The 15,888-nt window shown below is 32.9% G+C and overlaps 1 protein-coding gene across 1 annotated transcript in view; it reads left to right on the plus strand.

Annotated features, from left to right (window-relative positions):
* The window catches only part of KCNH8 (potassium voltage-gated channel subfamily H member 8), a 331,588-nt gene that overhangs the window by 212,089 nt on the left and 103,611 nt on the right, over nt 1-15,888 (plus strand). Inside the window, exon 7 of the mRNA XM_090283012.1 lies at nt 3,791-3,998. Within this exon, the coding sequence (XP_090139138.1) occupies nt 3,791-3,998 (208 nt within the window). The remainder of the gene's footprint in view (nt 1-3,790; nt 3,999-15,888) is intronic.

The raw sequence follows: 15,888 nt of genomic DNA on the forward strand, positions 1-15,888 counted from the left end.
GCAAAAAAAAATCTAAAAGTAGTATATTTACAACATGCTAAAAATTGTTTCTAAATTCTCCTGAAGAATTGTTAAATAAATGATGCTTAATAGACTGTTCTATAATTTAACTTGCTTCTTTGCTACTAAATACTAATAATATTTTTTATACTCCATTTCTCTTTGGACATTGGACAGAGAAGATAATCTTACATATATTATATATTTAGATAATAAACTATATAACATTTATATATCAACATCTGCATTGCCTAAAATTAACACAAATAAAAGATTTTTGAAAAAATTTACTTCTCATATTTTGATGAATTTTAAATACCTGTACACTTTCACTAAACTCCTGCTCCCTTTAGGCATTCTTTATGCTTTATAAAGAGTGCAAGTTTTAGATTAACAACTATGTCAGAGAAAAATAAAAAGAGGAAGGAAGGAATCTTTCTCTCTTCAGTGTTAATTTTTCTGCTTTTCACAAGAGCAAGCATATAACTACTTAACACATTGGTACATAAATTTGATATTTCCCCAAATAAATCAGCCAAGTTGAAATATTCTATTTTAACATAAAATCTTGTTCAATGTATTCTATTACCTTCCTAGAAAATATAAATTATGAGGAATAATTTATATGTCATGCCATTGTTATACTGCACAGACTTGAAAGAAAGATGTTGTCTTCCAGATCTAAAATGTGTCCAGTTAGTGTGTCTCAATAGATAACATTGAAAATACAGTGTTAGCTTTGGTTCTGTCCACAATTGCTGGTGTCAGATGTTTTATATATAGCTCACACATTTATTTATTAAAATTTACTATATAAGGTCTATGAAAGATTACATGAGAGCAGAAATTATGAATGAGGTATAGAAGGTATGATAGAGTGAAAAATGGCAAAAGTACAAATTCTAGTTTATCACTTGTCATCTGCGTGACTTCCTTGGTAAAGTTATCAAAATCGGTCTGAAATAAGCATAAAAATTCCTTCAGGGTTTCCAAGCAGTCTAAAAAATGCAACATTTCTATAAAATACCTTGCTAAGTGTCTAACACCTAGAAAGACCTCAGTACATGTTAATTAGCTCTTCTTTCTCTCTCTGTGTCCCTCCCTCTCTCCTTCCTCCATCACTCCTTCACTCTCTTTTCTTCTCCCTCCTCTCTCTCTATTTCTCCTTCTTAGCTTATCCTAGGAGATATTCATGGCCACTTGAAACAGAGGGAGATGTCATGTGATAAGGGGTTCTGGTGAATGAATAAATGAATCACTCTTCACCTGTCTACAAGTAGCTTATAATTCTCATCAGTAAAATAATTCAGTACAGCATCCCAAGAATAAAAAGAATCCTTTCCTTTTTTTTCAGATTCTATATTTCCACTTAAATCAAATATGCCTCTTTCTTCTGTTATTCATCAGGAGCCAAAATTTACATTTATAACAGGAAATTTTTGACTCCAAAGGGAATAAGTATAATTGTTTTAAGTGCCAACAAAATCACTAGGACTGCCTCATCCTGGAACCCCAGGCTATACCACATTCCTTGTCTTTGCAAATGACTATTGTCCTCCTGTAAAGACAGTACCACGGTCCTCCTAAATATCCCCTTTCAGTCAGATAAAATGGGAGCTTGCCTGCATCCATATTACATGTTCAGATGGTGTCTTAGTCTGTTCAGGCAGCTATAACAAAATATCTTAAACTGAGTGGCTTAGACTACAGAAATCTATTTCTCACAGTTCTGAAATCTCAGTAGTCTAAGATCAAGATCCTAGCCAGTTTGGTTCTTGTGAGGGTCCTCTTTCTGGCTTATAGACAACTGTCTTCTTGCTGCGTCCTTGCATGGTGAGGGAAAGGAAAGGAGAGAAGAGAAGAGAGAACGAGTGGGGAGAGAGAAAGAGAGAGAATGAGAAAGCATGAGAGAGTGCTCTCTGGTCTGTTCTTACAAGAGCACTAATCCCATCATGAGGACCTCATCCTCATGATCTCCTTTAAACCAAATTACTTCCTAAAGGCTCCATCTCCAAATACTGTCACCTTTAGGGTTAGGGCTTTGGCATATGATATATGGAGGGATACAGTTCTGTGCATAGCAGATGGCTTCCTCCATCTGAGACTTCTGTTCCAGATTTTATTTTAGTTATGAAATTGTGATCTGTCTTTCAAATTTATCCACCTATAACATAAACTCTGCTCCCAGTAATTCCTCTAAGTTACAAAGAAGGAAGTGCAAAATCCTGTCATGTAATCATCTGGCTTACATGCAGCTGGAGAAGTGATAGGTGAGACCTTGGCTGTGAAGGAGAAGAAAGTAATATGACACAGAAGAATGACAAAAAAAAAAAATAAAAGAGTACAGCAAACTGGCAAGTTCCTCAACTGACCCTATGCTTTTGTTATATTTCAGTATAGACAAATTTACAAGGTTACAACTGAAAACACTTTTACTGAATATCTATCTATTATTATGCTAATTTTGGAGTATCTGTATATTAATTTAATAACTTATCCATCCACACACTGATCTAGGTAAGTTTTTTATAGAGATAAGGGAAGATGACTAGTGGTAGAAGAAGCTAGAAGTTGACCAACTCTAGCTAATTACAAAGGCAGACTTCCAAAAGAAGCTGTCTGTGAAGGAAAAGTTGTTCTTTGATACAGTCATACGAACCACTTCCATTTCCTCTATTTATTGCCGCCGCCCCCCCCAAAAAAATTAGAAAATGTCAAAGAATTTGTCAAACTCTGTTTGCATGAATTAATGTTTTACTTGACTTTTCTATTTTAGAATGCTCTTTGAGGCTCTCTGAGGGCATGACAAGAGTATACGTTAATGCACTACAAATGTCCTTAACAGTGACATTGAGTATTCTGGTGAACACTGGTGGTACACATTTTTCATTTGGGCCCTGAAGTCAGGAAGATAACCTTTAACTATAAGTCTATTGCTTTAATGCATGCAAAGGCGGGACCTAAGAGATTTTTTTTTTTTTAATTTTCCATTTGATTTTGGTTTCCTGAATATGTTTGAGACTGTAGAAGCTTCAAGCAAATGTTTTCTTTATTGATAATATTAGAAGGAAGATGGCCCAGCTCATCAGGCAGGATACTGTACTTGTGAGCAGAACTTAGCCAAGTGTTAAAGTTCTTATTATTTTTCAAAACCCTAAGTTACTTTTATTATCACTTTATAGGCTTTTACTTGAGTCTATACTTATTATTGTTCTAAAGAATTTCTTTACAGCCCTGGCTGGGTAGCTCGGTTGGTTAAAGCATCATCCTGATGTGCCAGGATTAAAAGTTTGATCCCTGGTCAGGGCGCGTACAAGAATCAACCAATGAATGCATAAATAAATAAAACAACAAATTGGTGTTTCTCTTTCTCTCCTTTCCTCTCTATCTCAATAAATATATTTTTAAAAAGAATTCCCTTGCACAAATGATGGGAAAGTGGGATTGAAAGAAAATGTGTGTGAGATTATGAGATATCTTATATACAATCCTGACATCATAATGTGTTTCAGTTGTGTATCAGAATATATAAAATTATATTTAATCACACAGGTAGAGAAAAAGAGATAAATCTTAAGGAAGATAAATACTCAAAGGAAAAAAATGGTCTTTTCCTCATATTACTTCCTGATATAATGTGTCAAGAGATGACATAGCAGTGGTCATACAAAAGGAATCATGACTATACTTTATTTCCAGAACTTTTCCCAAATGGCTGTAAGTTAAAGTACCTGCCACAGCACTAAGTGAACCAATGAACCAAACTGCGCTGTATTGTCTCCTACCACAGGTGTCTCTGGTGCATCTTCTGAAGACCGTTCGCCTGCTGCGTCTTTTGCGTCTCCTGCAGAAGCTAGACCGTTATTCCCAACATAGCACAATCGTCCTGACTCTGCTCATGTCCATGTTCGCGCTCCTTGCACACTGGATGGCGTGTATCTGGTATGTCATTGGAAAAATGGAGAGGGAAGACAACAGCCTTCTGAAGTGGGAAGTTGGTAAGGGCTTACATTTGTTGCATTTTCTTTCTTTTTTTTTTTTTTTTCAAGTGAAAAGGAAAATTGTCTAGAATTGGGAGGAAATAAAAGATAAGTCTATAAAATATATTCTCTTATGGTCAATTTGTCACATTTATTTTTTTGAGAGGAGGAGGTCCCTGCTACAAATGATTTCTTTCGAGAAGGTTTTCTACAACAACCTTACAATTTTTTCAAAAAGTAATGGATTAAGCTTTCAATGGGTTTACTATTTAAATAATCATCAAGTCTGCAGAAGTTTAGATAAGTAGTGTGTGATCTTATCATGATGTATCGGATGCAGGGCTAGTAATAGTGAATCACTAGGCAACTGGCCTATCACCAATCATTACAATGTTTTAAATAGTAAGAAAATGATGATTCGTATTTTAGGTGGCAAGTTAATAGAAACAAATCCCTCTTTTTTTTTAAGTGAGAAAAAGCTATTATAATGACAAACCTTCTACATTCAGTATACTTTGAGAATTGTGATATTTATTCTGGATAAATACAAATGTAATTTATAAGGACTGGATATTTACAAGAATAATTTGTAAAATTGTGTGTTTCCATAATACGTGGGAGCTTAAGGGAAATTTTGCAACAGTTACATAATTCTGCATACATGAATCTGAAACATCAACACATTAACACATTTTCCATTTATGTCAACCATGAGAACCTTAATCAAAAATGTAAATATTTCATTCTTCTCACAATCATTTCCTGAGTTGTCTCATTGTTATGTTTAGAGACAGTAATATGTTTTTGGCTCAGGGAGTTTCCAATGCTTCTTTTCTTAAGTGAGTTCAAAGTTGGAGACATATCTCACACAGAAAACACTAATTTTAGGGTGGCCTAAAAGGTAATAAGAGCATCCAAAAGAAGAGAAAGAGGTTTATTTTTGGTGGTCAGGGGGAGTTTGATATAGCTGATTGAGGCTTACATCTAACTTATGTGTATATGTATGTATGCATATTATATGTATATGTATGTATGTATATTTTGAGTGTCTTACTAGTTTTCCAGTATCATTTATTATATAATTCATTTATTACTACTAATTAAATTTGACATTTTAATCATACGTAATTATTATGCATACTTATGACTGTTACTAGGTTTCATTTTCCTTCACTGACTGTCTAATTGTATACCAATTTGCAGAATTTTAATTATTGTACTGTTTCAATTTTGGTACAGGAAATAGAGCAAGGCCACTCTAGCCCATTTACTCATTTAGATCAATATAAGAAAAAAAAATCCCCCCCCCCCAATCTAAATGGCTTTTTAACTTGGCATTCATTTCAGAAATTAATTTGGGGAAATTAATGTTTTTATAACACGAAGATATTTTTGCTATCCAAAGTTATGATACTTGATCTCCATTTATTTAAATTTTTCAAAATATAATTAAGATAAATTGTGTAGTTTTCCTCACATGGGTTGCACATATTTCTTATTAAATTCATTTCTAAGTACCAAACATTTTTGGTTTATGGGATTAGGATCCATTTTCTATTAACTTTGTTCTAGTTATTGGTATAAGAAAATCTAGTGACTTGAAAAATAATACTTTATAGGTATCTCAAATATGTGTCTAATAAATTTTAATTAGTTTCTTTGAGTTTTTAGAAAGGCAGTCATATAATCTAAAGTACTAATAAATTTCTCCCTGATTTATTTAAGTCTATTCTCTTTTTGGCTACAGGTTTGAGAAAATTATTTATTTTATTAAATATTTACTCTAATTTCACTAGAAGATTATACTTAGAATATATTTTATAAGTCATTAAGAAACATTTTTTTTTTTGATGCTTGGTACTCCAGAGAATCAAACCAAACTTAAATCATGGCAGTCAAAAATATATTTTACGTTGAAAGTTGGGATCCTTGTTCTAACCACAGTCCTACTACTAATTGACTGCATGACCTAGGAAGTTTTATGAAGCTATATTTACCTTTGAAATGAGATGCTTGACCCATTCTGAGTCTCAATACTTCTTGAGTCATAGCCCCTTTGGAAAGTGAATGAGAGCTGTAAATCTCTGATGATCAATTCATATACCCACATAAAAACAGTTTGCATAAACTTGTAGATAGTTTGTGTATTCCATGATGTTCTTTCATGGGCTCCTGGTGAATAAAACAAGGAAAAACACCCCAGAGCTAGTTGGCTAGTTGTTTTCAACTTGGAGAGGATTTAATTAACAATTTCGTTAAGATGACTATCTTGCACCTGAAGAAATAATACCTTAGTCTGTTGCCACCTTTCATCATGACTTAAAATTGAGTCAGAGCTGCCCTAACTCATTAGTAGAACATGTTTTAATCTTTCTGTTCTTTCCAAGTTTTGTGCCATTAGGATGTAACTGTTTTCTGTATGATAGTATACATGCCATGAAATCCCTTTTGTTTAATCCACTTCTTCCTAAAGTTCTTAATCATTGGAGGATTTTAGCCATAACCATGCACTTCCAGTTTTATGATGCAAACAAGCTCAATAAATAATTTTACTTTACATGCATCTTTTAAGAAATATAATTTGTTAAATTGAGAAAAAACAATTCCACTCTCTAGAGGGGAAGTAGAAATAACTTGTGATTAAAATGTTCAAAATTTTATTCCTGATTTAATTTCTAAAAGATAGGCAGAAACAAAGCTCACTTCCTAATATCTTAAGAATCCTGTTATTTACATAGTGTTCTAATTAGCCTAGCTGGTGAGTCTTTTCACAAAGTATCTTTAACTCCAGCATTTTTTATCAACCTTTATACTCAATTACCTAGTGCAATTAAGGTGGCTCTAGTTGAGTTACTCTCTATTTAAGGCAACTTTGGTTCATATGTTCATGTTAGTGTAAGAAAGAACCCTAGAGAGAATATATTCTAAACCTCTAATATTACTTAATCGTTGTTGGTTTTTTTTCTTTTGTTTGTTTGTTTTTTGATGAGGCATCATGAACAGTGGACAGAAGTCATGATTTTAGCACCTAAACTGGCTCCAAGGCCTCAAATTTCTTCTGTGAAAAATGAGGTGGTCAGAACAAAGGATCTCCAGAATCTTCAGAACAACAACCTAACTTATTTTTATGTGAAGAAGAAGGAAACAAAAGACTTTTAATTTTACTTTAAGGTTTTCCTGAAGATAGAAATATGTAGTCCAACTTCCAGCATTATGTGAATGAGTTTTTATGACTTCTGGCCCATGTTCCAAAGATGGAGTAGGCAGGACTTGATAGGTCTTTTTAAAAATTGCTTTTTAGTTCATATATTTCTTTCCACAAACCCAAACATAATATATTTTAATTTCCAGTGCTGAAAAATAAAGATAACATTTTAAAGAAATAATAGAAAATAAAATGTGAGTTCCATGGAAAACAATCAGAATATCAGTATTTTAAAATTAGTTACCTTTCTTCACCTACTTCCCTCCCTCAGTAAATTTTAGAATCCAGATAAGAGCATTTCTTACTAACAACTCTTAATGAAGCCTCTCCCATCTGCCCACTAACATTCATATGAAGGGTAGAATAAAGGCATCATGTCACATCTTAGCCATCATTGAAAATTAGGATCAACCATTGATCTATTATTACACGAAATGAAAGCAATTTCCACTAAAAGGCAGGTAAATAGGATTGGATTTTTAGATATAATCAACAGACAACTTGAGTTTTTTGGGAGACCCACAGTAATGGAAGCTCTTTGTCCCACACTCACACTATGCCCTTTGATTTAGAGAGGGAAGGTATCTAAGAAAATGGAACAATTTTTCCGCTACTTCACAGACCCTGCTTTAAAACAAAATGGTAGCTCTGCCAGGCTCAGAAGCTTTTTTATTCCAACCAAGAATATCAGTCTTTAAATTGTATAAAATTTCCTGTCTTCAAGATGAAGGTAAGAAAAGAAGGTACTAAAATGGTGAAGGAAACTTTCAATATTGAGCAATAAGTAGAAAGCTATAAATTAAATGGGCTTTTGAAAATTTAAATATCACCCTCAACTAGAATTTAAAATAGCACATATACGTTACAAAACACACGAACTATGGAACACTGAAAAAAGACAGGAAAAAAAAAGGATTTCAAGAAAACACAAATGTAGAAATAATAGATTATTAAGCACCATAATTATAATGAATATTTAATGACATGGAAAAAAGCTTAGGTTATTCCAAGTGAAGAACTTAAGATTCAATTTCTGTAATTCCTATTTAGAACAAAAAGGTGCATGCACACACATAGAGTGGAAATAAATTCAATAAGTAGTGGAATTACTTGCAAATTTTTTTTTATATTTTTGAAAATAATTTTTGTATATCAAATAAGTACTTATCTTACATTTATTAAGCACAAATTACATGCATAGCACAGTGCTTAATATATTTGTGTGCCTTTCTGATCTGATCTTTACTTATTGCAATCTCATGAGGCAGATACTTTTGGCCCCATTTTACAAAAAGAGAAATAAGTTTGGAAAGTTTATTTCTGGGAGACTTCTTTTTTAAATTAGTAAATATTTTTAATATGCAATGAAGTTTAGAATGAATGTAATAGAAAACCTCTGGAAATTATGTCTTTTAAAACATTTTGCTTTACTTGCTTAATTTCCATTTTTCATATCAATACAATATTACAGATAAGGCCAAAGCCCCAGTACAATATAATTCCTACTTGCTCCCTCCTTATTATTCTAAAGTTGTTGCAAAATATTTTCTTAGATGCTATTTTTATTGCCCACATGTATTAGTAAAATAATATGCTATTATTATGTTTCTTTAACTTCCATATAAATCATTACAAATGGAAGTAGTAGTAGTAGTAGTAGTAGTAGTAGTAGTAGTAGTAGTAGTAGTAGCAGCAGCAGCAGCAGTAGCAGCTGCAGTAGTAATGATGATAATAGCAGATATACACAGGGCTTTCTCAGTGCCGGACACTGTTCTAGGTACATTATATCATTTAATTCATCTAATCCTGCCATGATTCTATGAGCCCAAAACTATTAGCCCAATACTTAGAAAGCAGGCATACAGATTAAATAATTCGTCCTAGGTCACACAGACAGTTTATACAGAAGCTGGGATATCTTGCTTCCTTTGTAACTTCTTACATTCTCACAGAGCTTTCATTAAAAAAAAAGAAAAAGACACTTATAATAGCAGATATAAATCTTACATATTTATTTCTAACTTTAATAGAATTCTATTGTACAATAAGCCAGTTTGTTCATCCTTTTAATTGATTTGTCCATTTCTGAGTTGCTTTGTACCTCTCATTATTACAATTAGTGAGCAATTAGACATCAAATATAAGCTTTGTTGTGCACATGTGTAAGAATTGCTCTGGGAAAGATATGCAGAAGTGAACTTGTTCAAAAGGCATATTTGCAAAGTTAACACATTTTGCCACATTACTCTCCAAAGCAGTTGCACCAGTTTATTATTTGGCAGTATTATATGTGTTCCTTACCCAGATTTTCACAAACAACTATTACCAATGTTTTTAAAGTTAGGAAAATTGGGCATGGATGGGGGAAGAGGGGACGGTATTAAATAGTGTCCAGTTCTTCTTTTTATTTCCACTTCCCTGGGTAAGTAAGGTCGAACATTATTTCAGAGGCTTTGGGGCCTCTCTAGTTTCTTCTTTGGTGAATTAGACACTTAGCTCACTAATTTTCAATTACTTTGTTCCTAAATAATCTATTTAATATTATATATTTTTAAGTGTTGAAGTATGTCAAAATTGTTATTCAGGTTATATGGGACTTTTGAAGTTTACTCTTCATTATTGATTTCTAATTACATTAATCGCTTGTCACAGAATTTAGTCTGTAATATTGATTCTTAAGTATTTGTTGAGGCTCAATTTGAAATATATTCTTTGTATGTTTGAATAGAATGTGCATATAATTTCTTGCATATATTTTTAGTTCAAGGTTTTATATCTGTCCATTATATCAAACTGCTAAAGTTAATTATACACATATTGTAGATCTTTATTAACTATTTTATATCAAACACATATAGAAATTTGGTTGGTGGTGCTTTTTCAGATCTCTATGATTTTTCATAGTGTCTACTTTCCTTTTTATAGTTCCAGTTTCTTATTTTTTGTCTATTAGATCAAGCTTCTGAATTGAAGTATTCTAAACATACTCTTAATGTATTTCCTACTTTTTATTTTATTAATTCAAGTTCAAGTGCTAATTTTCTGTTTATCGGATTTTTGCAAAAGGTAATCTATTTCCTCATGCATTTTGTAATATTTTTTAAATTTTTAATATGAACTCAGCTTTGATAGGGCTTCTTTTTGTAGAAATCCTATGCAGGTTGAAGTATGAGCATATCCAGAATTTTTGAGTTGTTTTTTTTTTTTATTTTCTTGTTGCCAAGTACAATAGACTTATTCCTTGCCCAAGGATCAAAATGTTTTAAATTTCTTAGCTTCAGTGTTCTTGTTGCCTCATGGATAGTAAACTTTCAGACACCAATGCATACAAGGCACAAACTTGAATTTTAAAGATTGTCCAAACTACTTTATTCAAACTCAGATTTCCTTGTCATCCTGTAAACTTTTGGGTAAATATTTTCCATCCTTCTCCCTAAATATGTTACCTTTCAGTAGCCCAGTTGTAAACAAGGAGCCAGTTCCAGTATCTGTAGGATTTAAGTGTTCTCTCCTGTGCACAGATGAACAGGAACCCCAAGCCCATAGCCGTTATTACTCTGATGAGCTACCCATCCCTGTCTCCCTACAAGCACCACCACCACGTCTCAACTGACAAACTTGCCACTTCTCATTTTTACATATAGAGGTTTCACTTCCTCTTTTGAAAGAATATATATATCTAAGTTCATCATCTTGCCAGAACCATAGTACCAATTTCTGACCCCCCCAAAAAATAACCTAAATTCCAGTGTTATTTTGTTATATGTTTTGTTTGAAATAAAAGAATGGTTGTAATTCAACCTATAAAAAGCCAATTGAATATGGGTTAATTACTCAAGACCTTATTTGCACTTGGAATACCTTTATGGAGGAATATCATTTAGACTTAAAATTTCAAATCTCCAATTCTTTAAACAGAATTGTTCAATTACCAGGAAAATAAATTATGCTGCTGTCTTAATATCACTAAATGTGCTTAATATACAATTATTTCTTTATAGTTACTATGTTAATCATAGTAATTCTTATAAAATAGGTGACTACTTAATAAACTTCAGATTATTTTACTAGGAGACTATAGATACAGAGAAAAAATAGAACAGAAAGAGAATTAAGTCTTTGAGATTGGTGCATTTAAACCCTACAAGGTTTCCAGTCTTTACTATAAAATAAATACTTTATGTGGCCCTGCGAAGGACAATATTATGAGCAATACACAGATTCAAAAATTAAAGCCTGCTTTCTAGAATTGTATGTATTGTTAGAAAGTGAAGAGGCAGACACAAAAATTATTACTTTTAAACATTGAAAAGTAAAAGTGATTCTAAATGAATCTGTGTGAATATAGCATTTGACTGAGTTTCCAGATGAGTACTATTCTGGATGAAGATTCATCAGAGAACATTTAGGTCAGGGGCACAGTGTGACTAAATGCACAGAAGTAGGAAATTTCAGTGTACATGTGGAATGCTGAGTGGGTGAGTTGAATTTGTTTAGAAATTCTTGAACAGCTAGAGTCACAAAATAAAAAGCCCAGAAGAGAAAGGGATAGAGCATAGAGGGATGAAGCAGGACAGGTATTAAAGTAAAGGCTAGTAGAATTAAGGTCTCAAAGAAGTGGAAAGTGCAAGACCCATGTGAGGGAACCAACCATGACCTAACCTAGCACCAAGATAGATGAAATGTGACCACATCTGATTTTTCTAGAGAACTTGGGAAATAAGATCTTTTGGGAAATTGAGATATCTTTGGTAAATATCACTGATATTTAAACATTGACAAATCATTCAGAACTTGAAAAGCATAGTATAAAAACCAAACAAAATATCGGTGGGCCTGATTAAGCCCATACATAGGTCACCAATTTGCCATCCCTGAGACAGAGTGGGTAAAAGATCAAAATAATGGGTTGGAAGCCTGGTTGAGATGTGCTGATATAATCCTCCAAGACAACAGAGACCAGAAAAAGTGTGACCTAACTAATCTAGTATTTTAGGAATTTTATTACAAAATCAGAAGGGAGAAACACAGAAAATACTTCTTTTTATGGTGTTTTCCAAACTATTTAGTCCAGCTGTATATCCTTATAAAAAGGAGTATAGATGCTATTTGTGGGAAATTAATCTCACACACTGTAGACTTGCACCAATGAAAAGTTTTTCTCTTTTTGTTATCCTGATTGTGTGGATATTTTTATAAAGGGGTATCAAACTTACAAAGAATTTCCACTGAGATACTTTCCCCATTTGAGATTTTTACAAACATGAATATAATTCATAGATACATAATATGAAATTCTAGATAATTAAACATTTTATCTAAACTAATTAGACATCTGGCATAAAAATTTCAATAACTCTTCTCTCCTTTTTTGTCATGTGTGAATGTGTGGGTGTTTTCTTTGAATTTAGTGTTGCTCTAACTAGCTACAAACAGAAGAAACAGTTTAAATTGTTTCATAGTCTAAGATCCTATGGAGGCTACTGCCAAAATCTCCTTGCTGATAAAATCTCTTATACTTGGACATGAGTCATTTTGTTTTTGTTTTGTTTTTTTTTTTTTTTTGCCACTGAGACTAGTCAGTAAAGACAAAGACAAAACCTAATTTTATTTCATCAGAAACTCAGAGCCCAGCACCCCATTCAAGATAGAAATTACTTACGAAGACCCTTTTTTAAAAAATTATGGATTTGGCTCTGGCTGGCATGGCTCAGTTGCTTGAAGTGTCATCCGGTAGACCAAAAGGCTGTGGGTTCAATTCCAGTCAGGGCACATACCCAGGTTGCAGGTTCGGTTCCTTGTCAGGGGGGCATATGAGAGGGCAACCAATCAATGTTTCCCTTGCATCAATGTTTCCCTCTCTCTGTCTCTCTCTCTCTCTTGCTCGCACTCTGCCCGTTCCTCTCTCTCTTTAAAAACAATGAAAAAATGTCCTCAGGTGAGGATAAAAAAATAAAATAAAACTGGTAGATATGTATCCTGGTATATTTGTCCATGCCTCTGCCCCCCTACACCAAAATTAAACAGACTGGCAGAAACTGGTTACCAGAAAATTCATTCCATTGAAATTATACAGATATAAAAGTCACTGTAGCTTTTGAACTCTATATCCATTTTCCCTTACCAAGATATTGAAAATTAACCTTGAGCTTGACAGCTCCTGGTGAACCTGTATTTGGTCTCCTAGGATAAGATGCTCAATGACAGTTTTTAAGAATGTGAGATCAAGTTCAGACTTCAAAGTCGGCCTCCTCTGCTTTACATCTGTCAGTTTCCATGTATTACTTACCTGTCTAAGGTACTATCTCCTCTTCTGCAGAATAGAGATAGTATTAGTACTTCATCAGGTTGTTATGAGAATTAAATAATATAATGCTACGTGCATATCAGTTGCTACTGCTGCCGCTGCTCTTGTTCTGTTAGCTAGCATTATTGCTGTTGCTGGCAAGCAGTGCTCTATTAAAATCATTATTGCAGCAGTTGATTTTGTTCCCAGGAGTGGATATATACTTTATTTACAGTATTAAAGCCAGTGCCCAAACTGCCTGCAGTCTTTACGGAAAAACGGCTGCTCGTGGTCAGGGATTACAGATTTATTTTTAGCTATCTTCCTATTGTAGTTTAAAGTGGAATTCTGTCAAGGGTGGCTTTTTTTAATGTGACGCACAAAAGGAGAGTGCTATTTCTAATTTTATCATCTGCCCATAAAATTATGTTTCAGTGCTAGCTAGTTCCATTCATTCGAATAATGTACTGGCTTAGGTTTACAGGTTGCAAAGCTATTTTGTGGCAGAAATGTTATATTTTGGAATATGCAGTGACTCTTTCTGACTCACTCAGGAGGAACTTATAAAATAATTTCAGAGAGAGTCAATTAGCATGTGATTTATATTAAGAGTATGTCATAAGTAAGGATACATGATTCCTATCTCTGTAACAGTGTTTTATGATTTATACAAAATATTTGTTCATAAAAATGCAAATATATTTTCAGAAATCAAAAAAATAGTACCATAATAGATATTCTTAGATGAATAATTCAGTATTATTTTGTTGACAATTGAGCATATGTAACTCTGTGATTTTTCACATGCTTGGTGAATTGTTTAAACAAGTCATGTTATGGTAACCATTATTTACAAGTGTGTGGCCACACTGAGTGTGTGTTGTGTGCATAAGAGAAAGAGGTGGGGGAAGAGAGAGAGAGACACCAATTTATCATTGCCACAACAAATTTTAGAATTTGGTATTCTTTAAAATTAGTCAATCAAACACTTTTTGTTCTTTAAAGGAAAAGGATTCTATCTTTGGGTGACAAGCTTAATGGAATTATTTTAGTAAAATTTTCTATGAGTCAATAATTATATTCAGAGATAACAATCTATTAAAAATTTTTATTTAACCAAATACTGAATTGGTTTTGATGAGTAGAAGAGGTGTTCATCCTACCACTTTGAATCTCTCATTTTAACTAATGCCATGGATGATTTATCCTCACTCTTGTCCCCTAAAGACATTTCCACTGTATGTTTAGTAATACAAACATTCTCATTGGAATGATAGCAACATTTTTGAGTTCTCATCTAAAGGGTGCTTGTTAGAACTTCATTACACAAATTTAATTTTTGGATCTAATACCTATATAGCAGGTTTAAGCCATTTTTAATTTGTTTTTTAAAATTTTATTAGAATTTTTTTTATTAAGACACGTTCTTTTCTACATGAATGTTACACCAAAGATTTAATTCATCAATCATTTTTTGAATACCTCATCAGGAAGGATGTTTTCTTTTGTGACAACATTTCTACCAACTCCAATTTTCTCAATTTAAGGACTTGAGAACTAATTTTTTTAGATTTATTCCTCCATCATTTTTGGTCAGTAACAAGTTTTACTTTGTGCAATTTTAGGTGTTGTGAATTTTATTTTGCATTGATTATTTCTGTTTCTGATTTTTCCTCAAGCAATGTTTCCTGATTTCAGTGTTTCTAAAGAATGTTTATTTTCAATCAGGTTGTTTCATTTTGGGAACTAACCAATTTTAACATGTTCTGTTTTAAACATTGTCAGTTGTATTTGTCTCATTTCTACTAATCATGTTTATGAATTGAACAAAATAATTAAAATGTCTTTATTTCTTTGAACAAAAAGCAGATAGCATGAGATAATACAAATGATGAAACCTAGATGGATGCAGGGGTCAAATGGGGTCAAATTACATTGAAATCACATCAGTGGGTCAGAATGTCCTCCTTCGAATTTTGAGACACCTCTGTAAATCACTCAGGAGACTCATGATTTTGCTAAGTGATAGTGATACCTTTAGATATTCAATATATTTCACCCTCTGTCGACATCTACGGGTCACTTTATTCTAACACCTAAAATTCCCCACTGAGATGTCTCTTTTTAGTTATATACAGGATATATGAAGAAGATCGTCTTCTAATTTAGAAAGCTAATTTATTTGTGAATAATATAGTTATTTGTGAAAAGTGGTAGGAGATTATGGAGAAGGTGAAAAGGAGGCAGCATTTACTTTGGACACCATGACAAATGGTTTATACAATTATCTTCTTCAATCCTCTCAACAAACAAAGAGGTATTTTAGTTCCAGTTTTTTAGTTTAAAAAGTTGGAACTTAGAAGTCTAGTTTACCTGAAGTCAAATGGTTAAGTAGTGACAGGGCTGCAGTTCAAGGC

Source organism: Furipterus horrens, unplaced genomic scaffold (genome assembly GCF_987537825.1).
Source record: "Furipterus horrens unplaced genomic scaffold, mFurHor1.1.pri manual_scaffold_7, whole genome shotgun sequence".
NCBI lineage: Eukaryota > Metazoa > Chordata > Mammalia > Chiroptera > Furipteridae > Furipterus > Furipterus horrens.